We start from the raw sequence: 14730 nt of genomic DNA on the forward strand, positions 1-14730 counted from the left end.
GGAGCAGGTGAACAGATAGAACTGTGATTTCTCTCAATCACCTGCTGTTCCCGTACTCTTGACTCAAAAAAGCAAAAGAGAATCTATAGCTTTTTCTTCCCTCCAGTTTTGTTGTGATATTATTGGCACAGAGCACTCTTTAAGGTGTATGGTATAATGATTTGACTTGAATCTATAGCTTTTTTTTTACTAGCCTTATATCCTGCAAACTTGCTACAATCACTTAGTAGTTCCAGGAGTTTCCTTGTTGATTTTTGGGATTTGAAAGACTGAATGTTTAGTTTTTCTAACATGTAGTTTCGTATCACAATTTAAAGACTGATTTCTACATTTCAGGTATTTGTAAGTGAAATAATATGATGGCTTGTATTTGCTTTAAAATACTTAAAAAAATAAAGTGGTGGTAGGGGAGATGAAACAAGATTGTCAAAAGAGAAATTAAGGAAGCTGAATGATGGGGTTTCATTACATTACTTTTTGACCTCTACATATATTTGAAAATTTCTAAAATGATATTTCAAAGCCAGATACATTATTTGAGATTACAGAAGAAGTCTCCTTCTGTATTAAAGGGAAAATTTTTCTTTTCTCCCCAACATTTCTCTTCTGTTTTCCTAGAAGGTATATAATACATTTTGGTAGAATAGTTGGCTGAATAGATGGATAAATGGATGGATGGATATGTCTCATCTTCTTATCCATTTAAATCTTCAACTTGGCACCAGGAATATACTGGAACTTACCTTCACCACAGGCCAGAAATATGATGAGCCTTTGTGATGCCCATCTCAGTACCTCAACTGTGTCTACTGATTTGATGATAGTTCAATTTTATATTTTGGTATTATTTCCCATTTAAGAATTGTGATAAATAAATGAATTTACCATTTCTCATAAACCCTCTGTGAAGCAGATGCTCCATCCAGTTCACAGAATTAATAAGCCCCTGGACCTGACCACAATGATACAGAACCACAGAACCTGAGAGCTGAAAGGGAATTTAGAAGTTATAGACCTTCACATTCTACCTAATGTTGGAATCCATTTATAATGATGATCCATTTCATTTATTTGGTACTTTTCTAAACATTGGGGATACAACAGTTGGGGGAAAAAAAAGGCAAAGTTCCTGTCTTCATGGAGCTTACATTCCAGTGGGGGAGAAAGGTAATATATAAAGATGTGCCTGAGGTGAGGGACTATACCACAAGAAAATCTAAGGAAAAAGAATTCTACCATTGGAAACAGTGATGACAAAGGCCAGGAGGTGGGAGCATGCCTGTATTCTAGGAATGGCAAGGAGGCCAGTGTGGCTGGTGCCGGGTGAGAGGGGAAGAGAAGCCAGCAGCTGGGGGGCTTCGTGGGCCACTGCAAGAACTTTGGCTTCTACTCTGAGCTGGGAAGCATATGTTTTGATAGGATCACTACAGCTATGGTGTTGAGGAGAGACTTCGGGGAGGCAAGGCAGAACTTAAGAAACTGGTTAGAATGAAACTGCAGCAACCATTGCACGCTAGCAGTAGGGGTGGAGAGAAGTGGGCAGGTTCCAGAAACGTTCTGAAGGTAGAACTGACAGGTTTGGCTGACAGAGCAGAGGCGGGGAGTGAGAGGAGAAGGGGCCCAGGATAAGTCCAATGTTTGGGGATGAATGGGACTGCCATTCACTGAGAAGACTGGAGGAGAAGCAGGTTTGGGAACGGGTGGATGAAGATAGGAATTTGGCTTTCAACACACTGAGATTGAAGGGACTTACTAGTCACCAGTGTGCAGATGTCAAATAGTTAGCTGGCTGTATATGAAACTGAGTTGAGGGTTGGAGAGAACAGTTTGGGACTCACCAGCACGTAGGTGGTGATTCACAACTTGGAAGTGGATGAGGTCACCTAAGCTGAGACTTGGAGAAGAAAAGCACAGGCCTGAACTTGGGCGCTCCAACATTTGGAGGTTGGGAGATAAGGAGAAGACAGTGATGGGGATCGAGGAGGGGTAGCAGTGGGTGTCAGAGGATGAGATGGCTGCACGGCATCATCAATGAAATGGACGTGAACTTGGGCAAACTCCAGGAGGTGGTGAGGGACAGGGAGGCCTGGTGTGCTGCAGTCCATGGGGTCGAAAAGAGTCAGACACGACTGGGCAGCTGAACAACAACAAGAAGCCAGTGAGACGAGAAAAACCAAGACAAAATGGAATTCTGGAAGCCAAGGAAAGACAGCGCTTCAAGAAGAGCATTCCAGCTCTGTTCCATGGGCTGACAGTTCAAGTGAGATAAGTAATGAAACCTGAACGTGGGCCTCGGCACTAAGGATTCTCAGTGAGCCTGAATGGAGGGTTCCGATGCCTGCAGGGAGAGGAAGTGAAGACAGAGAGCACAGAAAACTCTTTCAAGGAGCTTGTTATAAAGAGAGGCTGAGGAATGGGACACTGTCTAGAGGGGGGATGTACAGGACGACGAGTTCTTTGTTTTAAACAAGAGCATCTACAGGATGTGTGCACGCTGATAGGAGTGAGCCGGTAGAAAGAGACCTGTTAGGAAGTAGTCTTACAGAGGGAAGCTGTCTGAGATGCAAGGCGAGTTCTATTGGCTCTGAAGATATCAATGTGTTTTGCAGCTTATTGTCCCTCATCATAATTAAATTCAAGCTTTCAGTCAGAGGTTAATGGAAATATTATGCAACATTTTTTCCTACCCAAGCTCACGAGAGGCCCTGGTTTTAGGGTATGACCATGAGAGTGAGTGGCTGAGGTGGGGTGGGTGACAAGCTCACTGGAGGGGAGCTGAAGGAGCTGAGACTGAAGTATCGGATAACTCATACATAGACAGTGAAATTTCCAAGAATCCTAAAACAGTAGTTCTAGAGAACTTGGCAGTGAGCGGGGAGCTCGACTCAGCCTCTGCCTGCGTGAATGCTGCCTGAGCTGGGAATCCCAGTGCGTGAGCAGCTTCTTCTACTTCTGGACAGTCATAATTATAGGAAATTTTGTCCTTATTCTGTGTTAAACCCTAACAATCCCCAAAGGGCTCCTTGACCGGTCCTCTAGAACTAGTCACAATGAAACTAACTGGAAACAGTTCTAAGCACTTTCTCTTCCAGGAAGGACATCTTCAGGTCTTTCAACCATTTCTCATACATCCTGGTTTCTAGGACCTTCACTATCTTGATTGCTCTCTTTGGGATATACCATGACTTACTGATTTTCTTGGAGTGACAGAGTCAGTGGCTCACTCTTCTGACTTTTCTGTTGTTCCAATCACTATGGTAATTAGTAAATACTTTATTTGCCAGGGTGGGTGTGGGCACAACACTGTTACTGAGCGACAGCAAAATAACTTACACAAAGCTCCACAATCTGTCTGCTATAAATTCATTGTGACAGAGAGCAATGTTGTGGCGATGGAATTATTGACAGGATAGATCATTACAGGGTAAATGTTAGTAAGACAGGGCAGAAGAGATTATGAACTGATGAATCTGAAGGAGTACTTACAAGAATATCAGTGTTTTCAAAATAATTCCTCCAGTATGGTCTGATTTTCCTCTGTCCGCCAATGTCCCAGACATTCAGTTTAAAACCTTGTGATTGTACACTTTTGATGTTAAAACCCTGAAACAAAAACACCAAGTTTTTTCAAAACGGAGGGGATATAGGTATACCTATGGTTGATTCATGTTGCGGTTTGACAGAAAACAACAAAATTCTGTAAAGCAATTATCCTTCAGTTACAAAAAACATACCAAGTTTTACTAGACTTCGAGATCACATTTCTGACAAAGGTACATTTACCAGCTATGTTATTTATTAATTCTGAGATACTCTGCAGGATAAGAAACAGATATTGAAAAAAGTTTGCTCTGATAGGGAATAAAAATGTATTTACACATGTTCCCATCACTCGGGGCGGAGTCGGTGCTCATGACATCATGCTGAGTGCACACACACGCATGCCACTACTGAGAATGAGAATTACTCAGATAATCAACCCAAACCACCTCCAATCCCCATCAGTCCTCAAGATGGTAACACTTAACAGGATATTACATGTAACTAACAAACAAAGCCGAATCTGCAGACTCAACAGAACAGAACTAATGCGAAATTTAAAGAGTCAAGAGCTACAGTGTGGAAGACTGGATTCTTCAAAAGCAACTCAAAATGAAAGAAATTTCCCTCATATGAACTGATCAGGAAAAGGAAGGAGCTGAACTCAGGACACGAAGGGGGAGGCTGGTTTGTAACTGGAGTAGTTACAAACTCCTCGTGCGGGTGGTGATGAAAACAAACAAAATGAACATATGAAACTGTTCTTTAATAGGTATCTCTGATGAACTTGAAAGGATTCATTTTCAGGACAGTGACGCCAGGTGGAACTTTGGAGCAGGTGAACCAATCAGGGGCAGACAGAATGGTGAGCTGGCAGTTGGGGTGCAGAGAAACAAACTAACAAGAACTTTGGGGTTTGAAGAGAAGGCATTTTATAAGCAAGAATAAAAAAAGAAAAAGAAAAAAAATCTTCTGGCAAGAACGACATAGTGAAATCAGGATTTGAAAAACCCGATCAACAGCTTGCTCCCATAGAAGTGACATTTCATCCAAAAGAGCTGGAGTTAGGTGGGTCTGGATATGCCGCCACAAACATTTGCCTCTCCTGGCAGCTTGCCAGCACCGAAGGACAAGGCACAGGCAAGGGTAGGGGAACATAGCCACCCAGTTTCCAGCAAGGATAGTCAGTCACTGGAGGACAACTGGGGATGATGCTGACTACATCGCCTTGAAAATGCCAATGACTGAGTAAATTAGAAGCTTTAGAACTCTTAAGGGAAGTGGTTTATGCTTATTGTAAAAGGTAGCTTCATTCTGACTCATTTTCAAAACCACTTTTATGCATTTAAAAATCCCACACTTAACTACGTTATTAAATGTCAGACCCAGTAACAGTGAATCCTTTCTGGAATGAGGGAATAAATAAGAGTAGATCCTGGAATTTGACCATATGTTAACTGCCTTAAAAGTCTGTAAGTCACCAAACCTAACAAATCTACTTGAAATTATTCTAAGGAAATAATAATGAATGGGTGCAAACATTTAGAGACACGTACTGTATTAGTACTGACATACAGAACAACGTAGAAAGATGTTATTATGAAGTGAAACAGATGATACAAAATAGTATACTCTTTTACTAATAGTAAAATAGTATGAGCCATTTTTCACTTTTTATTTTCAACATACCCACCATATATGGGGAAAGAAAAAGCCTAAAAGCATATAGTTTCAAATGTTAACAGTGGTTATGTCTGACTGGGCATTATAGGTGATATCTAGTTTCTTGATTTTACATATTTACATATTTTAAATTTACTACCATGAGCATCTATTATTTTTTCTAATATAAAACAAAAACACATCATAGGTGTGTTTTAGAAGACTAAATACAAAAATACATTTGTTCTAAATACAAAACCTTGGCGTAATATAGTAACAGATCAAATAGAACCTGAAAATTAGAACTGGAACTTGGGGTCCATAACTAGGACTTCATGTTCCTGCTCTCAGCGTTGACCTCCTCATTTCAGTGGTGCTCTTGAGAGAGACAGCCTCTCTCATACTTAAAAAAAATAAAAAACTTAGTTCTTCTTTTTCTGGCAGAAATCCTGACACACTAATAGGTGTTTTCAGCTTGTCTAGGCTAGACTACTGTAATTTGCTCCTCCTCAGGCTATACATTAAATTTGTTCAGAAGCTGTAAAATTGCTCATTTGGTAGCAGCTGAAATGACTTTTCTGTAAAGAGCTGCGAATCAGTAAGACTCGCTGGCCATCGAGTATACACACCAGCACAGCCATTCAAACATGACATCAAGCTCATCGCAGGACAGTGACAGAAAACGCTAAGCAACTCTGGTTTTGCTAAAACCTCTTGTTCAAACACTTCAAAGACTAAGAGGGATGTTATTAGTTAGGAAGCCCAAAGGCCTGGCCAAAGGTCAAGTGTTCTTAGGATTCCTTGTAGGAAAGGAGACCTAAAGAAGCCTACTAGGATTCTTCCAGGCAGGACTTGTCTGCAACATCCATGCTGGGAGTACCACCAGCCTTGGCTTTTGCTTGCTTAGCCTTAGGAAAGAGGAGGGTTGATGAGACTGGATTTTAAAATATGGGCAGGGACTTCCCTGGTGGTCCACTGGCTAAGATTCTGTGCTCCCAATGCAGAGGGCCTGGGTTTGTTCCCTGATCAGGGAACTAGATCCCACATAGTGCAACTAAGAACCAGAGCAGCTAAATAAATAATAAAAATAAAATAAGAAGTAAGCTTAAGAAAAGAAAACTACAGGCCAATATCACTGATGAACATAGATGCAAAAATCCTTAACAAAATTCTAGCAATCAGAATCCAACAACACATTAAAAAGATCATACACCATGACCAAGTGGGCTTTATCCCAGGGATGCAAGGATTCTTCAGTATCCGCAAATCAATCAATGTAATACACCACATTAACAAAATGAAAAATAAAAACCAAAAAAAAAAAAAAGAAAAAGAAAAAGAAAAACCATATGATTATCTCAATAGATGCAGAGAAAGCCTTTGACAAAATTCAACATCCATTTATGATAAAAACTCTCCAGAAAGCAGGAATAGAAGGAACATACCTCAACATAATAAAAGCTATATATGACAAACCCACAGCAAACATTATCCTCAATGGTGAAAAATTGAAAGCATTTCCTCTAAAGTCAGGAACAAGACAAGGGTGCCCACTTTCACCATTACTATTCAACATAGTTTTGGAAGTTTTGGCCACAGCAATCAGAGCAGAAAAAGAAATAAAAGGAATCCAAATTGGAAAAGAAGAAGTAAAACTCTCACTGTTTGCAGATGACATGATCCTTTACATAGAAAACCCTAAAGACTCCACCAGAAAATTACTAGAACTAATCAATGATTATAGTAAAGTTGCAGGATATAAAATCAACACACAGAAATCCCTTGCATTCCTAGGCACTAACAATGAGAAAACAGAAAGAGAAATTAAGGAAACAATTCCATTCACCATTGCAATGGAAAGAATAAAATACTTAGGAATATATCTACCTAAAGAAACTAAAGACCTATATATAGAAAACTATAAAACACTGGTGAAAGAAATCAAAGAGGACACTAATAGATGGAGAAATATACCATATTCATGGATCGGAAGAATCAATATAGTGAAAATGAGTATACTACCCAAAGCAATCTATAGATTCAATGCAATCCCTATCAAGCTACCAAAGGTATTCTTCACAGAGCTAGAACAAATAATTTCACAATTTGTATGGAAATACAAAAAACCTCGAATAGCCAAAGCGATCTTGAGAAAGAAGAATGGAACTGGAGGAATCAACCTACCTGACTTCAGGCTCTACTACAAAGCCACAGTCATCAAGACAGTATGGTACTGGCACAAAGACAGAAATATAGATCAATGGAACAAAATAGAAAGCCCAGAGATAAATCCACGCACATATGGACACCTTATCTTTGACAAAGGAGGCAAGAATATACAATGGATTAAAAACAATCTCTTTAACAAGTGGTGCTGGGAAAACTGGTCAACCACTTGTAAAAGAATGAAACTATAGCACTTTCTAACACCATACACAAAAATAAACTCAAAATGGATTAAAGATCTAAACGTAAGACCAGAAACTATAAAACTCCTAGAAGGAGAACATAGTTTTGCAAAACACTCTCCGACATCCATCACAGCAGGATCCTCTATGACCCACCTCCCAGAATATTGGAAATAAAAGCAAAAATAAACAAATGGGACCTAATTAAACTTAAAAGCTTCTGCACAACAAAGGAAACTATAAGCAAGGTAAAAAGACAGCCTTCAGAATGGGAGAAAATAATAGCAAATGAAGCAACTGACAAACAACTAATCTCAAAAATATACAAGCAACTCCTACAGCTCAATTACAGAAAAATAAATGACCCAATCAAAAAATGGGCCAAAGAACTAAATAGACATTTCTCCAAAGAAGACATACAGATGGCTAACAAACACATGAAAAGATGCTCAACATCACTCATTATCAGAGAAATGCAAATCAAAACCACTATGAGGTACCATTTCACACCAGTCAGAATGGCTGCGATCCAAAAGTCTACAAGCAATAAATGCTAGAGAGGGTGTGGACAAAAGGGAAACCTCTTACACTGTTGGTGGGAATGCAAACTAGTACAGCCACTATGGAGAACAGTGTGGAGATGCCTTAAAAAACTGGAAATAGAACTGCCTTATGATCCAGCAATCCCACTGCTGGGCATACACACTGAGGAAACCAGAAGGGAAAGAGACACGTGTACCCCAATGTTCATCGCAGCACTGTTTATAATAGCCAGGACATGGAAGCAACCTAGATGTCCATCAGCAGATGAATGGATAAGAAAGCTGTGGTACATATACACAATGGAGTATTACTCAGCCATTAAAAAGAATACATTTGAACCAGTACTAATAAGGTGGATGAAACTGGAGCCTATTATACAGAGTGAAGTAAGCCAGAAAGAAAAACACCAATACAGTATACTAACGCATTTATATGGAATTTAGAAAGATAGTAACAATAACCCTGTATACGAGACAGCAAAAGAGACACAGATGTATAGAACAGTCTTTTGGACTCTGTGGGAGAGGGAGAGGGTGGGATGATATGGGAGAATGGCATCGAAATACGTATAATATCATACATGAAATGAGTCACCAGTCCAGGTTTGATGCACGATACTGGACGCTTGGGGCTGGTGCACTGGGGCGACCCAGAGGGATGGTATGGGGAGGGAGGAGGGGGGAGGGTTCAGGATGGGGAACACATGTATACCTGTGGCGGATTCATTTCGATATTTGGCAAAACCAATACAATATTGTAAAGTTTAAAAATAAAATAAAATTTTAAAAAAAGAAGGAAATAAAAAAAAAAAAATTAAATTTTTTTAAAATAAAATTAAAAAATTGGGTTTTTTTCTTTTAAAAATTGACATACATTTATATTTATGAAGTCTGAAAAATATATACTAAAAGTGGTTTTTCTCAGGGTACTCTGTTTTTTTTTTTTTTTTCCCTTCATGTGCTCTCTGTATTTTCTACATGTATTGATTTCAAAATCAGAGAAGATAGGGCTATTTCTAAAAAGGAATCACTTAGATCTGAGGGAACTGATGTGTTTTGATATGTATAGAAATATACATCTAAATGATTTCTTTTCAAAAAATTGTTGTAAAATATACATAACATGAAATTTACCATTTTAACCTTTTTTAAGTTTGGTTTACTGTTGTGTAACCATCACTGCCATCCATCCATCATCTTGCAACTCTGACTCTCTATGTCCATTAGACAATAACTCCCCATCCCTCCCCATCTCCAGCTCCCTAATCACCACTGTTCTCTTTCCTGTCTCTATGAATTTGACTACTTTAACTATCTCATATAAATGGGATCTCTTGATATGTTTTTGAAATATGAGATTATTTTGAAATTGCACAGACTTTTCTCAGTAACAAAACTTACAAACGGACACAACTCTATTCCCCATTTTGTCTTTCACTTGCTATTAGCATCTTCCATGTGTCATGCAAGCATTGGGGCGAGGCAGAGCTCACCTGCGTCGGTGTGATGTGGCTGATGTCTTCAGATGCCAGCTGCTTCAGAAGAGTGGTCTTGCCAGCATTATCCAAGCCCAGGAGAAGGATTCTCACCTCCTGGTCTGGTGCACTTTTCAATTTGCGCAGAATTGAGAGTAAGCCCTTGAACAACCATGAAGAACAGAGATTATTTTGGGGGCATTGACTTTGATATTACTGGGTATCTGAACGTCTTCTCCTCGACAAGAGTTCTTGGTTGTGGAGAGCTTATTGTTACCCACTTTAACATCATTTATTCCATTTGCGTATATGTTTTTGGCAGAAGCACTTTAGTGAATTCAGCAACTTAATAAATAGCTTAGCTTATTCTTGTTGCTCTTATTAATCCAGCTTAGCAGTTACCCTAGATCTCCTGGGAGTGTGTACTTGTAACCAACTCATATTCCTGAAGCCCTTTATATACACTTAAGAGTACAGCACTCACCATGTCTGACTGTAGGAAACTGATTTTTGTATTTTTCTCCTTTATACTAGAGTGAAGTTTCTTGTGGGTAAGGACTACAGCTTTCATCTCCCACAATGCCTGGCACTTATTAGACACCATGATAGTTGCTGAACTAAACAGAATTACCCACCCAAGTTAATGCACGATTTCAAGGTACTAGTTCAAAAAGTCGCAGAAAATTGTACTTGGGCTTTTTAGAAAAAAGACTTTGTTTCAGTTCTTGTTTAAGCCTTCATCATTCAAAATACTCTATCATCTTCTAACTTTCACATGACCCTTACAGGATACCTGCACAGTACAGGTTTATCTATGTTCTTCAGATGAAGAATCGAATATTTAATACAACAGAGACATTGAGGAATTGAAAGGTCATATTGGAAGCAAAAAATATCAAAATTTAACCAGGATATTTTTGACTAGTAATCAAATATTTTCATTTCTCGTTTTTGTTATTATTCTTTTAATGGATGGAAATAAGTCATGTTGCTTTTTAGCTAAAAACATAAGGAAACTCTTATAAGATAGTTATTTGTTGTGTCTTGCAGCTGACAATCATTTTCCAGTGAGGCATAGTTACATCAAGAATCAAAGAACCCCAGAGTTTAAAGGGCATATAATCTAATCTCCCAGCCCAAGTGGAAATTCCTTCAAACTGAGTCTTAAAATGATATAAAATGGTTATGTTTTTATCCACTTTGCATCAGGAAATAACTCAAACCAGTCGGTTCACTAAGATCAAATGCTAATTCTGTGAAATAATTTTCATCAGTTGAGACTTTGGACAATGATATGCAAATATGCATAATTATAAAGAATTCCTTTCTGCTTCAGATACACTTTGTTTACCACTTCTAGTCTTGTAGTCACACTGATCACATTAATCTCTCCATGCCTCAATTTTTACCAGCAATAAAATGTAAGGTTTAGTTTAAGAGACAAATTCTATTCCACAAGATTTTGAGAATAGAGAATGAACAGATTTGAAACAAACAAAAAAAGATAAGCAAATTTTTTTTAATGGCATATTTTTTTCTTTCCATCTAATCCAGCCTTGAATTATTTGACACTATTCCTTTTTAAAACTCTATTTATGAGCAATCTCCCTAGCTTCTATTAGCTACATTGCAATCACTCATTTATAATACCACCTTTCAGAACAGTTAAAATTAGAATTCTGAGATCCTCAGGGGACTGGTGATATAAAAAGGCTAAGAACAGGGAAAATACATTGTACTATTCCTTCTGAGTTCCTGATTAGATGTCCTCATTACCCCTTCCAATAAAATTCTAAAATAGCTGGAACTTATCACATTGGTACATTAAACAACAGTATAAGAAAAGAAAGTTCTTCTCATGCATCATTTACTAGTGAAGAAATTGTGAAAAAAGGTATGTTTTCTATAAAATATTTTCAAGGTTCAAAGTGAATGTTTTATGTTTTTCCTCATGTGTCTTTTCCCAAAAAATCACTAAATACAAATACTGCTTTCTATAGGCTAAGAGCTTTTACACACTCATTATGTTTGAAATTGAATGATTAAAATAAAAATATAATTTCTATTCATCTTGAAAGGAGAGAAGCAAAGCATGGGTGAGAAAGAAAACATTCCAACTACAGCTAAGCGTTATTAATCTAATGGTATAAAAAAATAATCTCTCTACATTTCCAATGAGCAATTTTTCCTCATCAGGAGACAATAACTTCAAATGTTTCACTTTTAAATGAAATTACAGAGAAATGGAAAGTTCAGCTAATATTTTCTTCCAGCAAAATGACAAATGGCATCTCAAGAATGGTCTCAGCAAGACAAATGCAAATACAATAGGGCATCGTATTAACCCAACTCCTGAGGACAGGGGATCACAGGATTATCAGGGTTTGCTAAATAGGGAAGAGGGTATTTATAGATATCAGGGTTCTGCCTGAAAGGGACAAAGTAAGCTGATTTAAGAGATTGGACAAAAGTGCAGAATAAGTCTACTCTGTGCTTCTATTCATATATATCTATATTTTATTGTCAAACGAAAGGAAACACAGCCATTATAAGTCAATTTTATTACGGGGCTGAGTTTCGAGGTATTCAGTTCAGTCGCTCAGTCGTGTCCGACTCTGCGACCCCATGGACTGCAGCACGCCAGGCCTCCCTCTCCATTACCAACTCGAAATACAAGGAAATGAATTTTTAGTGTACTTTTGGTCAATATAATCTATTCATTCATTTATCTTAAACACCCATAATGTGCCCCAAGTGCAATGGCGAGCAACAGAGATAGGATCTCTGTGTAGGATGTGTACTCCCATGACATGAAATAAAGGCAATTTAAGAAAGAGGAACTTTAGTTAATTGGGTATTGTGGGTTATCAGCAATGTATCCACACAAGTTACCTGCACCCTGGTGGACAGAAGTGGTCTGACTCAGCCACGAAACGTTTGAACAGTTTTCTATAGGCAAATCATGAACAGATATGCTGTTGACGATGGATATTTTATCTGCCTCAGTTTAAACTCAGTGACTGGCAGAGGCCTGGTGTGCTGACCTAAAATGACACAAACTAGGTCATTCAAAGAAACTGGGATGATGGAGAGGGAGAGAGGAATGTGTTGGTACATGGAAAATATACGTGGCTGTGAGGAGCAGCTGAAACTTAAGTATTAAAATTAGTAAGCCAACTGGCAAGTACACACACTCCCCATAACTAGCTTAAATGGAACAGACTTCCATTTATTTTTACCTCACCAAAAAAACGTTGGTGCTGCCCAATGAGGCCTTGTTAATTTCGAGGAACTCCTATAGCTTTGTTAGGGAGAACTTCACCCAAATCTTATCTTCTTTCTCCTCATCTCTCTACTAAATAAATACAGTGTTCCCTGAGGAGCAAAATACTGGCATCTCCTCAGTTGGAGTGGGTTCTTACTTCATCAGAGTCTTAATGAAAAATACATTATGGGCTTTAGAGTTTCATAAACTAACATCCCGATGGGTAACCTCCAGCATAGTTTTATCTAGAAAATGGGAACAATACTTGTATCTCAAGAAAAATGCTATGAAGATTAAATCAGATGATGTATGAAGCATGCACACAGAGGGAACTCAAAACAGTTGTTGTGTTTATGTTTCTACTTTTCACCGACCATTTTTGACCAGAAAACATAATCTTGGGAACAATCTTCAAATGTCAAACATGCTTGATAAATATCACTAGCTTTATATATTCAGAAATTACTCCATAAATAATTCCTGAATGGAGGACTCATCTATTAAATAACAGTGATTAGTTATGCACAAAAATTACTGTCAATTTAGTATTTCACCAAGGACTTGGTATCCTAAGGCAGGGGTAAAACAGCTGACCTTCTAGGGGTTCAGAGAAATCAATAATGGGTTTTTGTTGCTGAATTCCAAATTTTAAAAGAATAAATATATATTAGTTATAGCTGAAGGATTAAGACAGTAAAAAAGCCTGGAACTCCTGTAGAGTTACTATGGGGACTCATGGGTATCAGATATGACATACTTAATCATACCATTGACCCTTTAAATTCCGTTTTCCACTTAGAGTTCTAAGAATAGCTCATACTTTTGGAGATAGAAAAAAAGTGTATTTTGGAAACCAGATGAAGACTCCTGAATAATTTGCCCTAATTCCTTATTGTTTATTGTAGAAAAAAAAAGAAAAAAAGAAAAACAAACTCTGTCTTGATCACTGAATACAACAGTTGTATACAATAATGTTGTATATACACTGTCAATTTGTTGTATACAGTGTCAATCTGTACCTGGAAACATAAACAGTGGTTAATATATTGTGGCTTGTAATTATAAATTAAACAATCATGAAATGACACAGTCCACTTCACTGATAAACAAACTGGGAAAAGTGAGCCAGCTCTCATGCGTTTCTCCTTTATGATGCCATCCCTTTCTCTGTTGGTTTGGCATGCCTTTTTCATTTCAATTCTAGTTATTTTCTGTGTAAATATCTTTGTTTGTACTCATTTGTTGAGAAAAACAGCCTTTAAATGGACAGCTCATGTATAAACGATTAATAAAAAGCAAACATGTAAAAATCTGTTTAGCCTGAGGTTAATAAAACTGCAGTGTAGAAAGTGTTGAAATGTGATTGGCAACTTCAGATCCAATAATGCTACTTCTTTAACAATGTGACAATGTTAAATCAATTCAAATAAATTTTTCCTATCAAAATTTACTCACTGGATAATCTAACCAAGTGTGTATGTGTTTTTTTTTCCTTCTGGACATCTAGCTTTTTCTTACTTCATAAATCAATAGAAGTGGTTCAACAGTTCTAAAAGTCAAAAAGGGATTGGAGTAGGGACAGGGAAGTAACTACAAGCTTGAGTGCTAGCTCTCTGCAGCTGGTAAATTTATCAGCCTGCTCCAAACACTCTAAAATAAATTTTTTCTTCCACTAGTTTTAAAACCACTCAATTTCATTTTAATACCCTCCAATTAAGTGCAGAGAAATCAATAAGGAACAGAGTGTCAAGCGTCAGATACGTCACATAATTTACATATTTGGGAAAGCTTTATTCTGGCCCGATAGGGAAAAGGCTAGCCCCAAATTGATGGCCACT

At 37.9% G+C, this 14730-nt stretch overlaps 1 protein-coding gene across 1 annotated transcript in view; it reads right to left on the bottom strand.

Moving 5' to 3' along the window:
- The window catches only part of ARL3 (ADP ribosylation factor like GTPase 3), a 32225-nt gene that overhangs the window by 16512 nt on the left and 983 nt on the right, over positions 1–14730 (bottom strand). The window contains exons 2-3 of the mRNA XM_006064904.3: positions 9646–9789; positions 3487–3603 (exon numbers count right to left, since the gene is read on the bottom strand). Coding sequence (XP_006064966.1) covers positions 3487–3603; positions 9646–9789 — 261 coding nt within the window. The remainder of the gene's footprint in view (positions 1–3486; positions 3604–9645; positions 9790–14730) is intronic.

Source organism: Bubalus bubalis, chromosome 23 (genome assembly GCF_019923935.1).
Source record: "Bubalus bubalis isolate 160015118507 breed Murrah chromosome 23, NDDB_SH_1, whole genome shotgun sequence".
Classification (NCBI taxonomy): Eukaryota; Metazoa; Chordata; class Mammalia; order Artiodactyla; family Bovidae; genus Bubalus; species Bubalus bubalis.